This window comes from Lampetra planeri, chromosome 36 (genome assembly GCF_965212315.1).
Source record: "Lampetra planeri chromosome 36, kcLamPlan1.2.h2, whole genome shotgun sequence".
NCBI lineage: Eukaryota > Metazoa > Chordata > Hyperoartia > Petromyzontiformes > Petromyzontidae > Lampetra > Lampetra planeri.
In genome coordinates, this window is record NC_136142.1 from 1,928,918 (window position 1) to 1,950,346 (window position 21,429).

General features: G+C 46.7%; 1 protein-coding gene across 1 annotated transcript in view; it reads right to left on the minus strand.

Moving 5' to 3' along the window:
• The window catches only part of LOC144730617 (neprilysin-like), a 51,673-nt gene that overhangs the window by 12,035 nt on the left and 18,209 nt on the right, over positions 1 to 21,429 (minus strand). Inside the window, exons 9-18 of the mRNA XM_078611265.1 lie at positions 21,146 to 21,235; positions 20,143 to 20,279; positions 16,816 to 16,909; positions 15,566 to 15,694; positions 11,747 to 11,845; positions 6,956 to 7,039; positions 5,782 to 5,885; positions 5,006 to 5,064; positions 3,896 to 4,015; positions 2,879 to 3,012 (exon numbers count right to left, since the gene is read on the minus strand). Of these exons, the coding sequence (XP_078467391.1) occupies positions 2,879 to 3,012; positions 3,896 to 4,015; positions 5,006 to 5,064; positions 5,782 to 5,885; positions 6,956 to 7,039; positions 11,747 to 11,845; positions 15,566 to 15,694; positions 16,816 to 16,909; positions 20,143 to 20,279; positions 21,146 to 21,235 (1,050 nt within the window). The remainder of the gene's footprint in view (positions 1 to 2,878; positions 3,013 to 3,895; positions 4,016 to 5,005; positions 5,065 to 5,781; positions 5,886 to 6,955; positions 7,040 to 11,746; positions 11,846 to 15,565; positions 15,695 to 16,815; positions 16,910 to 20,142; positions 20,280 to 21,145; positions 21,236 to 21,429) is intronic.

A 21,429-nucleotide genomic window follows, 5' to 3' on the forward strand; every position in this document is an offset into this window, starting at 1 on the left:
TTACAGCTCGTTTCAGAGATGTCCAATTGTGTTGTTGTTGGTGTGGGGGGGGGGGGAATAAATCAACGTATCAAAAGGTTATTGCGTTCACATTATCTGATAATGTGAAGGCACCCAAATGACATTCCTATCGATGAACGTGTTTCCCACGTGTACCTTAACTATAAGCCAAGGCCCAAGTGGGGCCATGGGCAGGTCACATCACTGGTAGGAATCCTGGCCCAATGGACGATAACGGTGAATGAATTTAAGACAAATGAAAGAACGCGCCCGGTAGTACGTATGTATGTTGAACTTGTCACACTGCACATACCCACCGGCGCTAATCGGAGGTGCAGAGGATGACGATTGGGGGAGATGTAGCGATGAGATGAGACTTTGGGCAGAAGCGTACTGGATGGTGATGATGATCTTTTTAAAAAGTTTCCTGCAAAGGCTCGATTGCTTCCTCACAGAGTTCCTAGATGTTTCTTCGTTTTATAAATCTATCCCAACTCTCAAATCAAGAAACTCTAAACGTATAAAGCTATGCAGGATTAACAAGGTAAAAGTATTCAACCGTATTATTTTTTTACATAGGTCAAAGGTCATATATCATACGTTGCTCATCATCAAAGATCGCAGCTCCTTGGTTCCTTACGAGGAGAACGACTTTAATCAACCCTGTTAAAATAACTCAAGCGCTGTGATTAACAGACTGACTCACAGATGGGAAAATGTATGATTTTTTTTCTATCACGTACATAAATAGTGTGGATGTTTCTTTTTATTCTGCTCACTCTCAATCCCAAAATAACCTCCGCCAAAAAAATTACAAATCCCACGACTAACGTCTTTCAATATAAAAACACTAAATTGCAAACTTTGCCTCAGATTTTAACTTTCAACGACCTTCATGCTGACCTCATGCATTTTCAAGCGTTTCACGTTCATCAAGACTGCCAATAAAGAGTGGTGCCACATTCACTCCGAACTGAAGGCAAGCACAGTCATATATATATAGCCTGTTAAATTCACATCAGTTCAACATAGCCTCATTTCCCCCACTGCACTTCAAGCTCGATGACGCACACACACATTCGTAGAGCTCAGAGACCCGATTAATGAAAAAAGGACGATGTGTGAAACGCACACTCAGATGCCGAATTAAACTCCAAAGCATCCCGTGCAATCTTTCACAATCCTCCCAACAGGATGCGGCCTTTTTTTGGCTCCGTGTGCGGACCATCGATCTGGAAGAGTTCTAGCCTTCGTAAGCGTTTGAAATTGAGATGTATACTTTGCTTAACCAGGTGGGAGAGTTCAAGAGACTAGGAAGGGCCTCATTTGCAAGCGTGACCTGGGGCATAAAGTCTGCCAGCAGGGCGCGATGATTGCCATCCACAGTCACGGGTGAGTAAATTTGCGGTGCAATTTTTTTCATTTTGGAAAATTTAGATTTTGACGCCGACACGCAATGGCCTACTCTTGCAAATGATGTCACGGGGGGGGGGGGGGGCGATCTTTGACGTCCACAGTGAAGCTGACGGCACGTAGCGTTGTTGTTATTATTATTACATATTACACGTAACAGGGTCAACCAGGGCGGCCGTTAGTTTCGCACAAGCGAACCTCTGCAACGAGCGGCCGATCGCCGCCACCGCTGAGCCGCGTCACGCGTGTCCGCGTGGTGCAACGTTCCTTTTTGCGAGATCAACCGTCGGGAAAGCTTTTAAAAAACAGCGGCCGTGTGGGAGTTCTGTGCTCCCGTTGGTGCTCCGGCCACTCAGAGCCGATTTGCAGCACGTGATTACCCACCGCGTTGAGACACCGTGTGAGTGAAACACTGCCCCTTGTTGAATGCGCGAAGCTTCCAAAGCGGTGAAAGGAAAAAAGGCACTGCGGTTCATGTTACTGCGCCTGACGCACGCTAGTGAAACGGTGATTATAATTCAAAAAGCCAGTGGTGTTTACCTGCTGAACTCACCTCTTCCCCCACCCACCCATTTAAAAGCACCATATATGTTACACGCGTAGTGCTTGCTTTTTAAAATACACCTACCTGGCAGACACTGCTGCAACCACAAGGCATAGTCTTTATAGTCGCTTGTTGATTCCATTCCACCCGTCTTGAGGAGTTGGTCTGCCAGGCTGATTGTTTCGTCTCATCCATACTGTGCTCAACCGCCACCACACTGAAGGTCACTACAACACACTCACCTCACTCACCCACCCAATCATTAACTCACTCACCCACCAAATCATTCACTCACTCACCCACTCAACCATTCACTCACTCACCCACCAAACCATTCACTCACTCACCCATCCAATCAATAACTCACCCATCCAATCATTCACTCACTCACCCACTCAACCATTCACTCACTCACCCACCAAACCATTCACTCACCCACCCAACCATTCACTCACTCACCCATCCAAATCATTCACTCACCATCCAAATTCATTCACTCACCCACCCAATCATTCACTCACTCACACCAACCAATCATTCACGCAATCACCCACCCATTCACTCACTCACCCACCCAATCATTCACTCACACACCCACCCAATCATTCACTCACACACTCGCTCGCTCACTCACCCACTCGCCACACTGAAGGTCCATATACTCCTTTTTCCCCGCACCACCCGCATGAGAAATTCCCTCCCATCATCGTCTCTCATTTCCCCCAAGATAATATAACCTCGCTCGAATCAAGAAAAGTATATCTACTGCACGTTCATTCGTGCTGTTTGTTGCCGACCAGTTGGCACTGTGAGCCTCGGGGTCTGTGCTCAGCAAATGAAATATCAACAAACCGACGACACGGTGAGCTGGAGGACGTGAGCGTGGAACCGCGAGCTCCAGGTGGCGGGCGCGTCACTTACATTTTGTCCAGAAGCCAGGTCCCACGTGTAGCTGCTGTACTGACTGACCAGACACCTGGATCTCGAGTCAAAGCCCTCATCAGACTCGGCGGTCCACCAGTCTACGAGATTGCCCTCCTTGTCGAACTTACGGCCTGTGCGAAGGCATCGCAGAAACCGCGCGCCGTCAGAAAAGAAGTCAAAGTTACGCAACAGGTGAAGGTGAAATCTATCCGGACCATCGATTGCAATAAGTTCTCATGCTCACGATAAACGTATCGAATTGTGCCTGACAACGGATTAAAGCTGAACTATCCGATTGTTTGAGTAATCGATTACCCTGCAACAAAAAATTATATTCGCAAAAATCTCCGAACCCATTTGGAGATGAGGTGATGGGCAGGGCTCAGTGACTTCATCGGTCACGCCACGCTGGGCATGGCTTGTCGGGGGTTTCCTGCCTTCGGGAGGCAGGATTTTGTGGTTACTGCCATTTTATTAAGAGGCCCGAGTGTTCAACCACAAACGAGTCGACGATAACAACTTTAAAGAATTAGAGCTCTGATTTTGTCTTCTTGAGTTTTTGTGTTTTGTCTTTTTTCTCCCTCACGAAATTCCAGTTGTGTCACGAGATGAACACAATGTGTCACGTCACGTGGTGAATACATTGTGTCACGTCACGAGGTGAACACATTGTGTCACGTCACGAGGTGAACACATTGTGTCACGTCACGTGGTGAACGCATTGTGTCACGTCACGTGGTGAACACATTGTGTCACGTCACGTGGTGAACACATTGTGTCATGTCACGTGGTGAACACATTGTGTCACGTCACGTGGTGAATACATTGTGTCACGTGACGAGGTGAACACATTGTGTCACGTCACGTGGTGAACACATCGTGTCACGTCACGTGGTGAACACATCTCTGTTCGGACTCGCAGCAGAAGCAGTGCATCAGCTTGCATCGGTAAAAAAGGCTCAGGAAGACGGCGTCACAGACCCGCTTTTTTACGTTTGCACCGTGAAGTCTTACCGAAGTTGTCGAAGCCGTGGGTTATCTCGTGCCCGATGACCATGCCGATGCCTCCAAAGTTCAAGGACATGGCCTGGCCCAGGCCGAAGAAGGGCGGTTGCAGGATCCCCGCCGGGAACACTGGGTTGGTGGGGAGTGAATTGAAACGCATTCAGCAGGAAGCAACAATTACATTTACGGGTAGAAACCTAGCCAGGATAGCACTGCAGCCTCCACCTGTACTATGTTGCGCTAACAATGCACGCATGCCGCGATTCTCTTTCGTTGTTACAAAAAATAAAATGACGATTAAGGCGCAGTCCTGCGACTGCTTGCTCACGTCACTGCTGACAGCGATGCTGGCAGTGGATCATGCTGTCACGCTGGTCACACATCTTTGGAAGAGAATCTCATTGTACAATGGTTGTAAAAGGTAGCACTGTTTGCATTTTATTTGGTGAAATATGTATATATGCGTGGCGGTTATAGATTTTCAATGAAAGGCTTAGAATGTTTTTTTTTCCGAAACATATGGACGTCACGAATCACGTGAAGTTCCACGTGGCCATTACTAATCGTGGGACACAATGTACAAAACACGTCCCCAGTATGGGCTCTCTTAACTACATTCGACAGCCCTTTCATAAATGTGTTTGACCTCGCTTGTATCATTTTCTATTAAAACGAGACATTAAACATTTTCACATTTTCCCTGGAAAAATAAACACTTGATGATGAATCCCCCCACCCCTGTCCACCCCACCACCCCCACCGCCCCCGCTTAATGACTGTGAGCAGGTCTGTAATAATTTCCTGGGTCACACTCACATTGCACATTAAGAAGGACAGTGTCAAGTTGACCCAGCAATATAATTTGTGCACATTCGACCAACTCCAGCCGAGGTGGTTGTTTTGCCAGTGAAACCACATACGCTCTAGATTTGCGTCACTAATGAGCAATGCGATTAATTAAATGAGATGCACTCCTGGATGCCGCTTGCATCAATCACACGGCTTGTAGCCAACATTAATTGGTGCGTGCAGCGAATAGGAATTTTGCTTCTATGCCTACTAAGTGCGCTTCTGGTAAATAATGGATTTGCACGATCATTTGCTCTGAAAATGCATTACCGATCTGGTTTTTGCTCGGGTCGTAGAAGGCATTTATTGTTGCAGCGCCAGTGTCCCACCTAAAATAAGAAACATGCATACGATCATATGAACGCAATTCCTGTGAAAACGGACAACACAATATTTCATACAATAACGATCAAAGCGATTTTCTAAACCATAAAACCATCATGATGATGACGATGATGGAGGTCATAAACTCATCATCGTGATCTTAAAAAAGAAAGATGATAATACATGTTTAGAGGGTCATTTGTCCTTTTGCAATTCATACAACAATCATCAATATACATTTTGTATTTACGTATGTTGAGCTTCTTTCGCGCCGTGCGAAGCCAACCATGCTAACATTTAATGCGTCAAAGACCAAATATATTGCGCGTGGATGGGGGGGGGACACAACGCAGGTATTTATTGTGATTAACCGATGTAGTCTTAATCAATGTGGAATATGTAGGCTTGGGCTGGGCACATTTATGGAAGGAATGGTGGCTGATGGACGAGAGATGAGCGCGGGCATGCAGAGGCCTTCAATCAGCAGTGAATAAACAATGTGCTCATATTGGTGATCATGACATTAAACAACAGTGAAGATTAAATATTGCCACGCAAAACGCAAACAATGTTGGATCCCTGTTACGTGTCCATAGCCATGAAAATGTATTCATCACAGACTTTGAAAAAAAAGTGTTACGCTAATTATCATTCATAAATGATTTACCAAGCCAAGATGAATCTGCAATTAGCCTCCATCAATCACCGCATTCAAACCTTACTCTTGCTTGCTGGTTGTTCGTCGGAGCCTTTTTAATTCGTTTTTCACTGCGAATTCTAAATCTTGAAGGGTGTTTTCAAAATACACGTCTTCATCGTAGTTCAACTTAAAAAGCACATAAATAAAACACATGGCCATATAGGTTACGAAGGTAGCCCTGGGTCACGCCACCACTACACATGGCTAGCAACAGGGGGTGGGCGCAACAACACAAATCAACGGTTGTACTCTATTATTATCTGGAAACAAAACTGACACCTTTTTTTACGAGGAGTCATGTTTGCATAGACCACAATACCCGCAGTCATAATGCAAACAAAAAACATAACTCTGATAATGTATGCACTGTCCTTGAAGTTGATTGGTCCACACGTTGTGTGCCTTTTGGCGTCATCTGGTCCAACACCATGTGAGACTAGGCTCTAAGAAAAGCTGTCTCGGGTGTGGACCAATCAACTTCAAGGACAGTGCACATTATCAAAGTTATGTTTTTTGTTTGCATTATGACTGCAGGTATTGTAGTCTATGCAAACATGACTCCTCGTAAAAAAAGGTGTCAGTTTTGTTGCCATATAAAAGGGTAAAAAAACAATTATCATATTTTTCTACTGGCAAATGAGGTTCCAATGGTGGTTGTACTCTACTTCCATGCTGCAGCACCTGTGCTCTCGGCACCGGTCAGCGAAACGGAATAACGCGTGCGCGCGGCCCGTACGGCATGGCGGAGGCCACTCATCCAGCAGTGGAGCGACAAAAGCGATGCACTCGTACGTGCGTACATTGAACGTGATATCGACCGTACAAATGCGTGTCCGCTTTCACGTTCAAAATTAATATTAACAGTAGCGATCGTTGGCCACTAAGTGGCAGTGACGTCTGCTATGCTCGACACACGGGGCCGGCGTGAAGTGCCGAAGGCTCGCTGGGTACGGGAGGTCACAGGGCAGACCCAGGTGTTGAGGGCCAGTCGAATGGAATGACTTGTGGATGCACCACCAGTGCTCCCCACTGCGCACCCATATTTACCAAGGCAAAGACAGACACGCAGGCCTATGCTTGTTAAAAATAAAAGATTTTCACAAATGACCCAATGTCTCTCTTGCTAAAGAGACGCGTGGGCTCTTAACTGGTAACGTTATTGAGTCGAGCGCACAACGGGGGTGATAGTTACTTACGTCTGCGTACTCTTCGTCAAGCCTGGGGTTGTTTTCGTCCACAATGTAATCCGCGTACCCCATCTGAGTGGTGATGGCCAACGCCTGTGAACGAAAGTCAGGGTGAAAAAACAACAACAACAACGGCCTATTGGCTACACTTTGACCATGGGCATCAGCCATAGCCTATTCACTGCTGGATGAAAGCATCACCAAGTCGTTGCCCTCCATCACGCGTCTCATGACTCAAGAATGCATCTGGCCTTTGGGCACGGACTCCACCTCATCCCTCCGTCTCCGTGCTCTAGGGCAATCGCTCTCAACCTTGTTTGGCTACTCGAGCCTCCCTGTTGAATTTTGTCTCAACCGAGGAGACCCGCGCCTTGCCTGACCCAACATCTTTCTGAGATAATAAATGTATGAATAACGAACATCAATATTTTAACCAATTGTCCATTTGGCGAGGTATCCGAACGAGCTAGTAACTGCAAGCAAATGTGTTCATGCTCACTGGTTACTCTTGGAAACCGCATTGTGTTTAGAAAAGTATGTTATTCCGTTTTAGGTTTCCAAATAGATAAAAATGTCATCCTAGATATTTTATGCAGGCTGGTTCGTAGACGAGTATTCACCAATGACTCTCATGCACGATATAATTTCACACGTTTATAAAAATCACCTTACGTACCCCCAGGGGTCCACGTACCCCCGGTTGAGAAGGACTGCTCTAGGGTGCAATTCCCTCGTCAGTATCAACCATCGGCCACCACCCCCTCCGAACAATGAGTCTGTCCCCGAGCACACAAACTCGTCTTGACAGTCAAATATAACGTCCCTTTGTCATCCGATCTGTATGCATGTGCGTATGTTGAACTTCTTTCGCACCGTACGTAGCCAACCGTGCTAATCGGAGGTGCGGCAGGGGGGGGGGAGGACAACAAAAACTAAAAACAAAACGCAGTTCTAAAGTAATTAGTTTTCAATCTAGATTTAAAAGTGCATAGCTCCAGTCGCTTCCTAACATCTGAAGAGCATTGCGGACGGCCGCAGAAGCGCATCTGAAAGCGCGTGATGGGGTAACTGTCTTTGTTCGATGGCTCGTCAAAAGCCGCTGCCAGGATGACCGGAGTTTGCGCGATGGTTTATGCTCTTGACGAGATCAGCAAGGTATTGTGGTTCATTTTGGCAACCACTTTGTGTGTAACGCATGTGCGACCTTATAACGCATTCGTTCGGCAACTAGGAAGCCAATGCAGCTTGGCGAGGACTGGACAGACATGGTAAGATCTTGCAGTACCCCGTCACGACGCCTGCCATGTTAGCCACGTGTTTTCTTTTCCGACTCCAAGGATGGCACAGCTCCGTGCTTCTTTGCACACGTAAGCCTTTGTTCAGTTTCCTTTTTTTCAATGTCCACGTTTCCGATCCATGTCGGCTACACTCATCCGGCCTAATAGCAGCTCTCCATTGACCATGGCCACCAAGTCAGGGCCCATGTAGATAATTGGCAATGCATCTCTGGAAGGTGCCAATAGGGAGCACATCTCGCCCCTCAGTGTGAGGGTTTTGCGATGGGATTGTGCCGGGCTAGCAGAGATCAATTTCTAGTGGCAACGCGAGGCAGAGGAATCTATTGCAATCTATATCCATCCCTCTGCCGGTATCTCATGGTACCAGCTGACCAGGTAGGGTTTCGGTTGAGTGCTTGATTCACAATTGGAAGGTCGCAAGTTCAAATCGCGGTCAGTGCTCGATTTAGACCCATCATCCATCAGGAGCAGGGGTCAATACATTGAGTACCGTTTTGTGGGGAACTTTTCGACCCGCGGGTTGGAGATGGCTTGTGAATTTGATTCGCACTGCCTGCAGTCACGAGGCCTCCCGCTTTTGAAATGGCCTGCAAATTATACATATTTATATATGTACACCCATCACTGTCAAGCATCTTAGCCGCACTAACCAGGTATTAGAGGGGAATCATTTCAACATAGTATGTATATTGACGTAGTATGATCTATGTAAGGAACGAAACAGGTGGACTTCTCCACAAATCAGGCTGTCGCCTGATGAAGATAGTTGAAATTACTGGCGAAATGTTACGGTACTCAGATTGTAAATGTTGTGGCTTGGCTCTCCAACACACAACCGGTGTGCTGTACTAGTATACTACACTATACACTACACCACTATACACTACACTATACACTACTATACACGACACTACTATACACTACACTCTACACTACACTACACACTAGTGACGAATTGGCACGTTCTGTTTACGTGACAACCCTTACTAGTTGGCTGTGTCGGGTGGTGGAGGGGTTTTAACAACACGTTTATATATTTACGCGATCGAACCCATAAACACCCTCTATTATGGATGATAGTGGTCGCGAAAGCCTACGTGTTAAACTATATTGAACTTATTTTGCATGAACGTAGCCAACTTTGTTTATTGGAGGTGCTGGGTAAAAGATGGCAAACTGTGTCATGAATGTGGAATGCTCATCCACTTCCGTCACTGCAGGAGGCCTCTTGCAGTGACAGAAGTGACTGAGGCATGTGTGTGTGTTAATATGTGGTTGCCTGCCATAGGTATTTTAAACTCCCACCCATGGGATTTCAAATGTCCATAATTGCCTCATGCCGACAATATAAATCAGTAACACCACAAGCGTAGCTCTTCACATTTGTGCTGTTTAGCTCTTGGAGGTGTTTTTCTTTCAGGTTGCGCTGTTGGTAAATTGGCACGGTGTCCGACATTTCGATCAATGTCCTGGGAGCTTCTTCAGGAACAGAGCAAGAACTGAAGCACGCGGAGCAAAACGTCGGACATCGCGCCGACGAACACTCAGTACAAACCTGGATATACATCAGACAGCTGTAGAAAATAAGTGCTGCTCAATTGCTCATTTTAGCAGGGAGTCGCAAGTACTGCTACACAATAAGAAGGAAAAAAAACAGATGGAAAAAACAGATGTGTACAAGAAAATACATCCTCCAGAGAGTCAATTACTTGCGTGCAATGGAAATCTCGCGGCACAATTTGTGAAATAAAGCCTCACAACAATGCACCTGCCCGGGACATTGTGATCCGCCAAAGTTTGCAGGGAAGATGAATGTACACAGAGAATGAAACGCTGCAGACAGGGTCAGACAATAGCACGGCGGCTCCCCGCTGGGTAAAGGGGACAGTTGGACAATGGGCCGTTGGCAAGTTGCAGAGGTTCGCGGTTCCCACCCGGCAGGCCGCCCTGGTGTTTACCTCGTTGGGTATTAACCGTAAAATACGACCACGGCGTCTGTTTCACGGTGTGGACGTTAAAGATCTCGTGACGTCCCCTGACCCCCCCAGGTTCACTCCCTCCTCCCTCCCCCCTGCCCCTTTCTTTCCTTTCAGTACGTTAGTTATCCTACCCCTTAACCTCCTGTTGTCCAACCTCAGCACCTCGTCCTTCCGATATGAGGAAGCCACTGGAGCAATGCACTTTTAAATCATCTCGATTCAAACTCCTTTCTAGAGAACAACTTTTTTGTGTTCAGGTTCTTCTCCTTCCTCCGCACCTCCAATTAGCACGGTTGGCTACGTACGGTGCGAAAAGAAGTTCAACACACAGCACGTGACGTTATTGCCCTTGTCCCAGCCTCCGCGTATGAACGTTCACGTGCTCCTGGTCCCCAAACCGGGATGATTGAGCTCAGGCGGTGCGGCGTCTCCCCAAGTAGCGGGGCATTTGGTGAGCAGCTGCATTTAATGATGGAATCATTTATTTGGGGAGAGGTTTCCACCCATATAAGGGGGCTGGAGCCAGTGATCGTTAAGTGTATTTGGGGATCGGGCAAGCTGCTGCCTTGGGCACGGCTGGTTAGCTTTCCGCTATATGTCAAGCTGTTTTTAGGATGACTTTACATTGTTGTTTTACATTATTGACTAAAGAAAACCCGATGGATACAGTAACCTGCTGTGGCTGCTTCAATTAACTCAGAGTCTCACCGCCTATAACAATGTTAACTACCTCGCCTGCTATACAGGAGGGCGTGGGTTTGATCCCGACCCTGACAACTGCTGGATAATTGGAGTTTGCGTGTCTCTCTCCGCGTGGTCACGTGGATTTGTGTAAGGGTCCTCCGGTTTTTCCCTCCACATTTAGACAGACGCGTTGAGAGTATTTGGCTGCTGCCATGAATGTCCACGTGATAACAAGCTACTTGGTTGAGCTGTCATTTGTGGCCAGGTCGATTCTGAATTAAGAGCTACATATCTTTTTGGTTCTTTCGGTAAAGTCACGTAGAAGGGAAATAATAAAGTAATACAAATAAAACATAATAAAATAATATTATTATATATAATATATATTATAATATTATTATATTATTTTATTATGTTTTATTATAAAATAATATTATTATATATAATATATATTATAATATTATTATATTATTTTATTATGTTTTATTTTTTATTATAAAATAATATTATTATATATAATATATATTATAATATTATTATATTATTTTATTATGTTTTATTTTTATTATTTTATTATTTCCCTTCTACGTGACTTTACCGAAAGAACCAAGAAGATGAATCCCTGCAGTCACGAAAGCTTTAAATCGAAAAGAGCTACATAGCTCAGTGGGCCTTGCCTGGAAAAAAAAATGTTGTTCAGTTTAAATTAATTGCCATTGTGGCCCGCGACTGCAACATTTGCCAAATTTGAATAATTCCACCAGGGATGTGTCCGTTTGAGGAAGCCCTATGCATGACGGGCGGGGGTGGTGCTGTTGGATTGCTGCGCACGAGAGCACCTTTTCGCGCGCCCTCGCTCGTGTCCGATCGTCCATCCACGTCATCTCGTCGAGCGTGCGAATGAAGGCTTCCCGCAGCCTCTCGATCATCATCTCCACCTGGGGACAAATCCACACCGACCTTGCGCTGCCCCGTTTGTGACTCGCAAAATAAATATAACTTCGCGCAAAAATTGCACTCGACACTAAAGCCCACGCGCAGATCGAATTATTTATCCTGCCTGCTGGAAGGGGGCTGCCACAAGATAGAAGTAACGCTACTGCTCGGGTATAGCCAGGTTTGTAAAAGTAATATATATATATATACATACGTTTTGCATGAGAAAGAATGTACAGCACAAATAATAGATGTATGGCTAATTGGTTATTGAATGCGACATTGCACGTACATTTGTATTGTTTGTTTCTTTGTATGCTATTTATCACGAACAATTTTCACATGTCCAATAAAGCCCTGCAATATAGACAGATACTAGTCCAATTGGTCATGCATTTTTTATATATTCATTTTTGCTTATAAATCTATGGACCAGCACCACCCCCAACTGCCCTTCATCCCGAGTATTGATGTTTACAAACCACCTGCAGGATATGCGTGTGATCCTAGGGGATATTATCACTGCTGTTGGCCCAGGGCTCAGGAATCAAACTCGAGTTGACAGCGCATTACGACGACCACTACGCCACTCGCTCTGGAGTCACACACACGCCCACACATGTACGCATGTACGAACAAAAGCAAAAACAAAGAGAGACGGAGGGATCTCCCGTTATAGCATTTAACAGACTAGTGCGGCACGCGCTGTTAGCGTGCGCCAATGAAGGCCAGCACGGATCACGATGGCGTCAGTGGCGAACAACACCATGCCCAGCCGCCTCCTCTCCTCGGTGGTGAACTTTTATACACACAGCACCGGGCACTCATGTAAGGCTGAGTCGACCAAGGGGAGGCCGATAATCGGTTCAAATATTCACTGTTATTGGTCGTGAGCGCGGATCGAACTCGAGCGTCCGGGTTCTGCGTGCAGTGCAATATCCACGACACCACCGCTCTCCCGAATGTGCACACGCACGCACGCACGCAACCACGCGCACGCACCCACACACGTATACGGGCTTCATTGAGGCAAGTGCAGAGACGGTAATGTACCCCACGGTAGATTAAACCATGGCGACCATTAATCTTGTGGTCGCCAGGCAAAATAAAATATGACCGTCACTTAAGCGCCCTGCCTCGCGCTGCGTTACATTTACTCACGGAGGCAAAGAGCTCGCACGCCGCTCGGCTCCAGCCGCAATCGGCGAAGGAAACGTGGCACACTTCGGCGCTGCGACGCGCAGCGCGCGCGATAGGACGACTGACAACCACACTGGCCCTTGGGCAGCCTCCAGCACCGCTTCACTCTGTTTAGACGTTGACGTTAACCTCTGGCTGCCGGCACACACCGGCCGCAACGCACGTGACAACGTGACGACGTGCGCCGTGGAGCATTTCACGCATTCTACATCGCCTAGGAAACAACCGATCCTTCCCGAGCCAGATCTCTTCACACCCAGGGAGCGACTAAGCTGGGTGGAACCCTGGATATAGTGGCCACCATGTGGAGCAGGTTGCTATTGGCTGTGGGGGGGGCTATGTTACGCAGCAGCAGCAGCAGCGGAGGACACACACAACCCAATGTTGGACTCTACTTCTATGCTCCGCAGCATTCATGCTCTCTGCCTTCACCAACCCACACCGAGCAGCGTGGTGAAGAACGGTCGAGCAACTCCCATGGGCCGCACTGCCTGGGGAGGCCCTCATCCAGCAGTGGATTCACAAAAGGTTCGACATGAGTTCTTAAGTAATTGTCTGCAGATGAAATTGAATCAAATATTTCAAAGGCTGCTGGGCAATGCTATCGAGTTGGTGGTGAATGGGTCAGGAAGTTGCGCCAGAATCCCCGCGACCCAGGAATCGATGCCTCACCCACGGCAAACATCAGTGGCAAATTAACCCGTCGGAACCCGTCCTGTCTGCCTGCCCACCCAACTCTTCACCAAACCGCTCTGACCAGCGTGGTGAGGTATGGTTAAACAAACACCATTACTGACATGACGAAGGGGGCTTTTATGAATTTGTGGATTGAGAATGATATTTTGCCCACACATTTGGTACAAAAATAATGACAGTAATAATGATTAAACCAAGCTGTTGTTCATGGGACGTATGTATGTTGAACCTCTTTCGCACATTTTACGTTTCTATAGCAAACGTCGAACAGCTCACCGCAGCGCAGTGTGTGAGATTACACTTGCAAAATACACACGAGGGTATTGCTTAATATTCACACGCCTATGTTGCATGAAGCCATAGCCCTGCCTTCCCCTTGTGGACATCGAGGGTCGTGGGTTAACCCCAGTGTTGCGCCTAAATTCGCACTCCAAGTCAACATGTTATCGTCGCTGTCCAGATCCCCCCTTGCACGTCAATCACGGATCACGATTCCTTTCCGCTGCTGCGCTGGGACCGTCCCTGTGAGCGGGAGAGAGATGTGTGCGCCTCAAGGCATGGGCTCCATTGTAAATGCAGTTGATAATGATGCAACAATAATAACAATAACAATGGTAATAATGAAATAACGATGCTGCGTCCACCACCACAGCGGCGTAATGGCAAAGCCCAATGGACTTGCAATCCAGAGGCGACCGGTTCGATTCCACCGCCAGGCGAGGGCAGTTGAAACGAAGGCGCAGTTTGATTAATTCCCCACCCCCACTCTGCCTCCGTCGGCCCAGCAGCAATAAAGGCGTGCGTCACAGTCAGTGGATCGGTGCGTGTGCGTTTGGTGGGTCAAAGTGTAGGTGACGTCAAACCATCCCGCCACAGGAGCTCCCGAGAGCTCCGTCTAGTCGAGCGTCTTCTGCCAGCAGTGTCGCGAGAGCGAGTAATTGCAGGGCACCACCTTTATCTTTGACTGTCGTGTTTATATGACTCGGTAGTTTACGCACAACTCACAGTTGGAAGGTTGCAATTTCAAAATCCTGGCTTGGGGTTAATAAAAAATGAGTACCCTTTCGTGAGACCTCTGCAGCAGTTGCTCGATGGCTAGACTGCCCCCTCCTCCCCCCTCCTCCCCTAGCCCCGGCATACGAATGTGGAATTTCGACCAATCTCTCAGGCGCGAGGAGCACTTCTCTCGTGGAGGCCACTCAGCCAGCAGTGGCACGAGCAGCCGCGTGGAGCTGCACCTTCATCTTCTTACACTTTTTATAAAACAGGCGGAACGAACGAGATCCTGCCGAGTGGGCGACGATGTGGCACTGCGCCATGCGCGTAGGGGTGTGTGCCACCTGTCCACGTTTGAGCCGAGGCACAGTTCGGTGATCGCCACCTGCGTCCAGGTGGCGCGAATTGATCCGTGCCAACGACTGGTACCCGTCTTCTTGGTTCTTTCGGTAAAGTCACGTAGAAGGGAAATAATAAAATAATAAAAATAAAACGTAATAAAATAATTCCCACGACGTTTCGGCCACAATGCAAGCAGCCATCTGCCGTAACGTCGTGAGAATTATTTTATTATGTTTTATTTTTATTATTCAATTATTTCCCTTCTAGGTGACTTTACCGAAAGAACCAAGAAGATGAATCCCTGCAGTCACGAAAGCTTTAAATCAAGACTGGTACCCGGTTTCGCGTCGACGTTCATTCCAGTGCATGGCGCGGTTTTCGACAAACCTCGGCTGTCTTTGAGAAATACGCGCGGCTTTGATGCGCCGTGCAAAAAAGGCTGGCGAACCCCCCTCCAACGCCCCCCCCACCCCTGACACGCTCCGTACCTTCGTCTTGCCGTGTCTTGGGAAGGCGTCGAGCACGTACAGCGCCCCCACGGCGCTCGGGAGGGCCGTGTTCACGTAGTCGACACAGTGACGCCAGCGAGCCCTGGCCAGCAAGACTCCGTACAGCATCTTCACCCCCCACCCCCACGCACGTCGCATTTAATGTGCTTCGCGCAACCGCACGCAACCGCACGAGAGCACACTTCTTTTAACTTTATCCCGTTCCGATGACGTGCGTGTCGGTCATCGAAATGAAACCAGAAGGAAAACTAAAATAAAATGACTCAATCGATACCGAGGGACCCACAAGGCCATGCGGGAAGAGTGTGTGGCATAGTTTGGCGGCAGCTATCGTTGAGCGCGGTCGTGTCGCTACAGTTCTTTGCGCTGAGTGTGATGTCTTTAAAAATAACGGCGCTACGCTCCTCTATATAACATTAACGCCGAGCCGCTGGCACGTTCCAATATTCAGAGGTGAACGGGACACCCACCCTGCAACTTGCAGATGTCTCGGAACGGGGAAGGGTTAAGCAGTGAATCAGCCTCGTATATATGCAGTGTTATGCACAACCACCTTGCCATTCCACGGCGGATGAATGCCTTCCCTGTAGGTGTTGTTTGACTCGACTTCACTGGTCAGTGCGGAGTTGGTGAAGTAGAAACGAAGGAGTGGGAGCGGTTTTGATATCACTTGCCCCTTATGTGAGCCGAAATGAGCGATTCATTATTCGTAACGGCAATAGAAACAAAAAACACATCAATGGTGTCGGCCAATCAGTTTCAAAGAAATGCATATACTATTAGAGCATTCTAGATTTGAACCTTTCGTGACTGCAAGGATTCATACTCATACATAGGTTTTTTAGGTAACGTCACGTAGGTAAAATTAAAAATGATAAAAAATTATAATAGAAATAAAATAATAAATCACGTTTCGGAGGCAACATAAGTCTCTGTCATCACGTGGGACCGTCACAGCTAAATTTACTCTATCAAGTGAGGAAAAAATCCAAGAGGAAAGCTCTTATTAGAGCATGTTTGTTTGGATGTTTTGCCTTATGCACGCGTGGTTAATGCAGACTTGCTGCCTTGCAATGTATCTATTTGGTGTGAACATCTTAACACCTGTTGTGTTGCCAAAAAGTCTAAAGCCTATTCTTATTTTTCATCATTTTGGATAATAGCATAAATGTCTCATAGATATTTACAAATATATATATCAATAACCACGGCTCCCAGAGTCACGGTACCTTTTGGGTCTCGGCGATGGCCTCCTGGTATTTGTGACTGAGGCTTCCGATCACCTCCGTAATGAGCATCCACACCACGTAGTTGTGCACGTCACTGTTCACGAACACAATGAGAGTGCGCGCACGCCAACACACGCGCGCATGCCACGAACGTTGCGCAAATACGCATACAATAAACTAATTATACGACCTCTTTCTGTATTTACCTGGTAAGGCCCACTGGGTGATACAGCTCTTTTGCTCAGAAGCGACCTGGCGATCACAAATGATAGCTAAGCGAAGTGACTTATCGTGTGGAAATATATAATGCAGCCAAATACTCTGAAGGCGTGTTGTTGATTCTAAACGTGGAGGGAACAACTGGAGGACCCGGAGAAAAATCCACACAACCACGGGGAGAATATGCAACTCCAAATATACAGCAGCAGGCGTCAGGGTCGGGCTCGAAACCAAGACCTACTGTAGTATACCAGGCGTCTTGCCACCGTGGTGCCCAATTCAAACTAATCCAAATTAAACCACAAATTCTCACCCCACCTAAGAGAAAATGACCTTTGCACATTTGCACCACCTGGAGTTTTTAAAGGGTGCTTTATCCAAATATGACAAATTTATTTCAAAATCCGATTTTATTTTTCAAGATCTTAATATATCAGGAATTAGTTGTTTAACCTCTCAACCTAAGAGAGTTTGTATCCCAAGAATTCTGAAGGGTTCAAGTTTATTTCATTAACTGGGTGAGAAATCAAGAGGCCAGAATAATCTAATTTGGAAGCTACCTTTGTCATCAACATGGCAAACGTAATGAATAAAGAATTGCAAGAAAATAGAAAATCAGTGCAAAGATGCTCAACACAAAAGTGGAATCATAGTGTCTGTAACTCAATCTCTTGTGTAATTTTCGAAGGGCATGCTAAATAGTGAGGTCAAGTCTGCTGCAGATTACTTGTGCACATGCTCTTAAATGACACAATGAGAATTTGCATCTTGAAATTGTCGCATATTGAGAGGGATTATTTCAACTCAACACAATTTGCCACAACTGGATAGAATTTTCCACGCGCAGACTTGGAACAGGGGAATGAGTTCCCCACGGTACTGGAAATAGGTTAAACACAATTACGCTAAACGTAACCTAAAACGGAGAGATTAGACGTGCCTTTTTGCAAGGTGTGACAAGTGGGTCGTGAAAGAAATACAAAGACAAAGTCTACCCCTGTAGCCTTTCTCAGACTGGTAGGGCAGCGCTTCTCAGCCGGGGGTACGCAGAACCCTGGTCGGTATGCAGCAATGTCCCAGGGAGGTACGCGAGATGATTTATAAATGTGTGAAATCATATTACACATGAGTTGTTGGTGAATAATCATGTATGAAACTGCCAATGTAAAATGACTACGATCAAATGTTAACTAATACGGTAACCTCAAACGGTATAAAATACCTTTCTAAACTCATTGATCGTACACAATGTGGTTTCCTTGAGTAACCAGCACGCGTGAACAAATTACGACGTGCATGCAGTTACACGCTCGTTAGGATACCTCACAAAATGGACAATCGGTTAAAATGTTGACGTGCATTAGTCATACATTGATGATCTCAGAGCCATGTTGGTTCAGGTTGAATCAAAATTCAACAAGGGGGGGGGGGGGTTCAGTAGCCCAACAAGGTTGAGGGCGACTGCGGTAGGCCAAGTGCTGTTCGGGGAGCAACTACGAAGGCCGAAACGGCGGACTAAGAGATCCTGTGGCCATCACCTCCTCGTGCCGCTGTTTACACACCGCACAAGGTACTCATTTGAGGCTGAGTCGACCTAGGGGAGGCCCAGGACCGGTTCAGATATTCGGCACCCAGCTTTTGCATGTGTGTAGCGCGGTGAGCGTTAGCTACTGCTCGATCCACTCGAAGTTGTAATCGGCTACTTTTTTTTCTAGTCGATGACTCAGACCCCTTTAAAAACAGAGGCCACCCCCACATTCTACCTTCCGAAGGCGGGAAACCCTCCCCAACAAAGCCACGCCCAAGCGTGATGTTGCGAATGATGCCCCGCCCATCACCTCCCGTTCAGCGGCACACGTGGGAACGGAGGTGTTATCCGATTAGTCGAGTAATTGAACCGATGGTTGGTAAAGCAATCAATTACTTCAAATAGTCGGATAACCTAGCTCTAATTAGGATCCGCCAATATAATCACCAACCCTCTTTACCGACGCATGCCTGTGTACATGCTTAGTAGCACTTAACCCTTTCTCAATCCAATAACGTACGTACGTGTACATCACGAGTTTTTCTTCTGATTCCATCCCGATGACGTACACGTATGTATGTGTACGTATGCGTACGTCGTGAAAGCTAAACCAGAAGTAAACGCAAATAAAATAACTAAATCGGTACCGTGGCTCTCACAAAGCCATGCGGGAGGGCGTGTGGCACAGTTTGGTGCCAGCTATCGTAGAGTGCGGTCGTGTCACGACAGTTCTCTGCGTCCTTTGCAATGTCTTTAAAAACAGCGACGTTACGCCTCTCTAAATACAATTAACGCCGGGCCGCTTGCGCGTTCCGAGATTCAGAGGTGAACGGGACACCCGCAACCCCGCAAACCTGCAAACGTCTTGGAACGGTAAAGGGTTAATATGGCAAGCACACAAAGCGCTGTAATCTGCGTAGCACATCAGGCGCGTGTCCGAGGCTCTTTGCATCTTTAAGCTGACAGGGCATCCTTTTCTCACCACAAGGGAACTAAAGAAGCCGGCGAGCGTTCGGAACGTTCTGTAAAACAAGCAGTAATTGTTGGTAATTCCCCAAATTATCCCAAAATGCCAGTAGGACGTGGACTGTTCTCGTAGAAGTCGTTGGCTCTGCCGAGTTTCTGCGAATGGCCAGACGATGATGAACCTCTTTTGCAGTGATCCCTGTTGGGGAACTGAGGTTTGATTGATGGCTGAGAGGCCTGCATCCAAAGGCAAGGGCACTTGCCACGTGGTCAACCTGCAGGCTCAAGTAGCAACAAAACACCCGGTGTGTGTGGAGCAATGGTTACTTGGACTGCAACACGATCCCCGAGTCCTGGGTCTCCCCTAGGTGGACTAGCTGTGGTGTGTAGATGTCAGCACTGTGGAGACAGAGGCCACTGGGGCGTGGTGTTAACAGCACTTGTCCCAACAGCCTATGTGGGCTACATGGGGGATCTTTGTCTTTGTTTTTTTAATGCGTAAATGTGGCCTTAAAGTGCTGATAGCCTGGCACAAGCGCCGTGGTGACGTCACCGCCACTTATCGGTGAATGGCGGTTGTTATTGTTGTTGTTCATGTGTATATAAACACACACCTGGGTGGATGACTGGTCAGGATGTCAGACAACTGCTCCAAATATTCAGGAGCCGACACCAAAATTTCCTCACTCGCCTCCACTTCAATGTCAACCGTTTTCAAAACCTCGTTAATGAAGAATGTCCAGTTGAAACCCTAAATACAAGCAAAGATAAAAACAAAACATTGTTCCATTAACTCTCTGCACAGACCCGGTTCATTCGTTTTCCCTATTAATAGGGACAGCTGCGGTCAGGGGATCACCTCGGCTTTAAAAAAAAAACGTCTGTGCTCGTGACATTAATGCAAGATTTTGTTATTTTTGTTGTGATATTTTTACAAATGGTCAACTCCTTCAGCAGAGGTTCAAGCCAAGACAGCAGTGTGGGTTCTGAGCTGGTCTTAATTTTTTTAAAAAAAGTCTGTACGAACACAATTACAGAATTGTGGAATCGAGGCCACTTGTCGCCAAATAGACTCACCCTGGTCTCTGAGTTTTTGGTTTTAAAAAATAAAACGTGAACCTTCGTTCTAAATTCAACTGCATCTCCGACGTGCTTTAAGCGGCAAAATATAATCATCGACAAACGTCGAGTGAACCTCTCTTAACGACCACCCCTGTTAACGACTAATCACTTAACGACGGGGACACCAACGAGCCAAATGTGTTCGCTTACCCACCATTCCCCTGTTAACGATCGGCTGTTGTTGGTCCAATCAATATGAATTAATGTATTGATTAACCATGTTTATTTGAATAGTATGTGTTTACAATGTTGTTAGTATCTTTGTGTATTAATATCCATTGTTTAAATATTATACATTTTTATTTTTGGGTGAAGAAGTGTAACTTTCGATACTATCGGAGCGAATTAAGCCTTTAACGTGTATTTCCAATTCTTGCTTAACGACCAAATCACTTAACGGCCGGTTTTGTCTAACCAGTTACCGTTGTAAACAGGAGTTCTACTATACATATGGACCATTTGAATTGAAAATAATAATAATCATAAAGTACTCACATTAAGAGGAAACTCTTGCTGCAGCTGCATTAAGGTCATCCTGTTGAAAAGTTTCGTGACGTCCGTTCTGTTCTCTGCTGGAGTTATGGCCTGAGAATCGCACGTGTCACAGTCGACGTTCACGGCACAACCACGTGGTGGTAGACCCCAGCCCTCCTCTCCAGCTCCGATAAGTTGGCTACGTACTTTGCGAAAGAAGTTCAATGTACCGAAGGCGTGGAGAAGCTATTCCTCACTCCGGGCAAAACTTTCAAATGCCTTTGGCGGGTCACGCATTAGTCCGC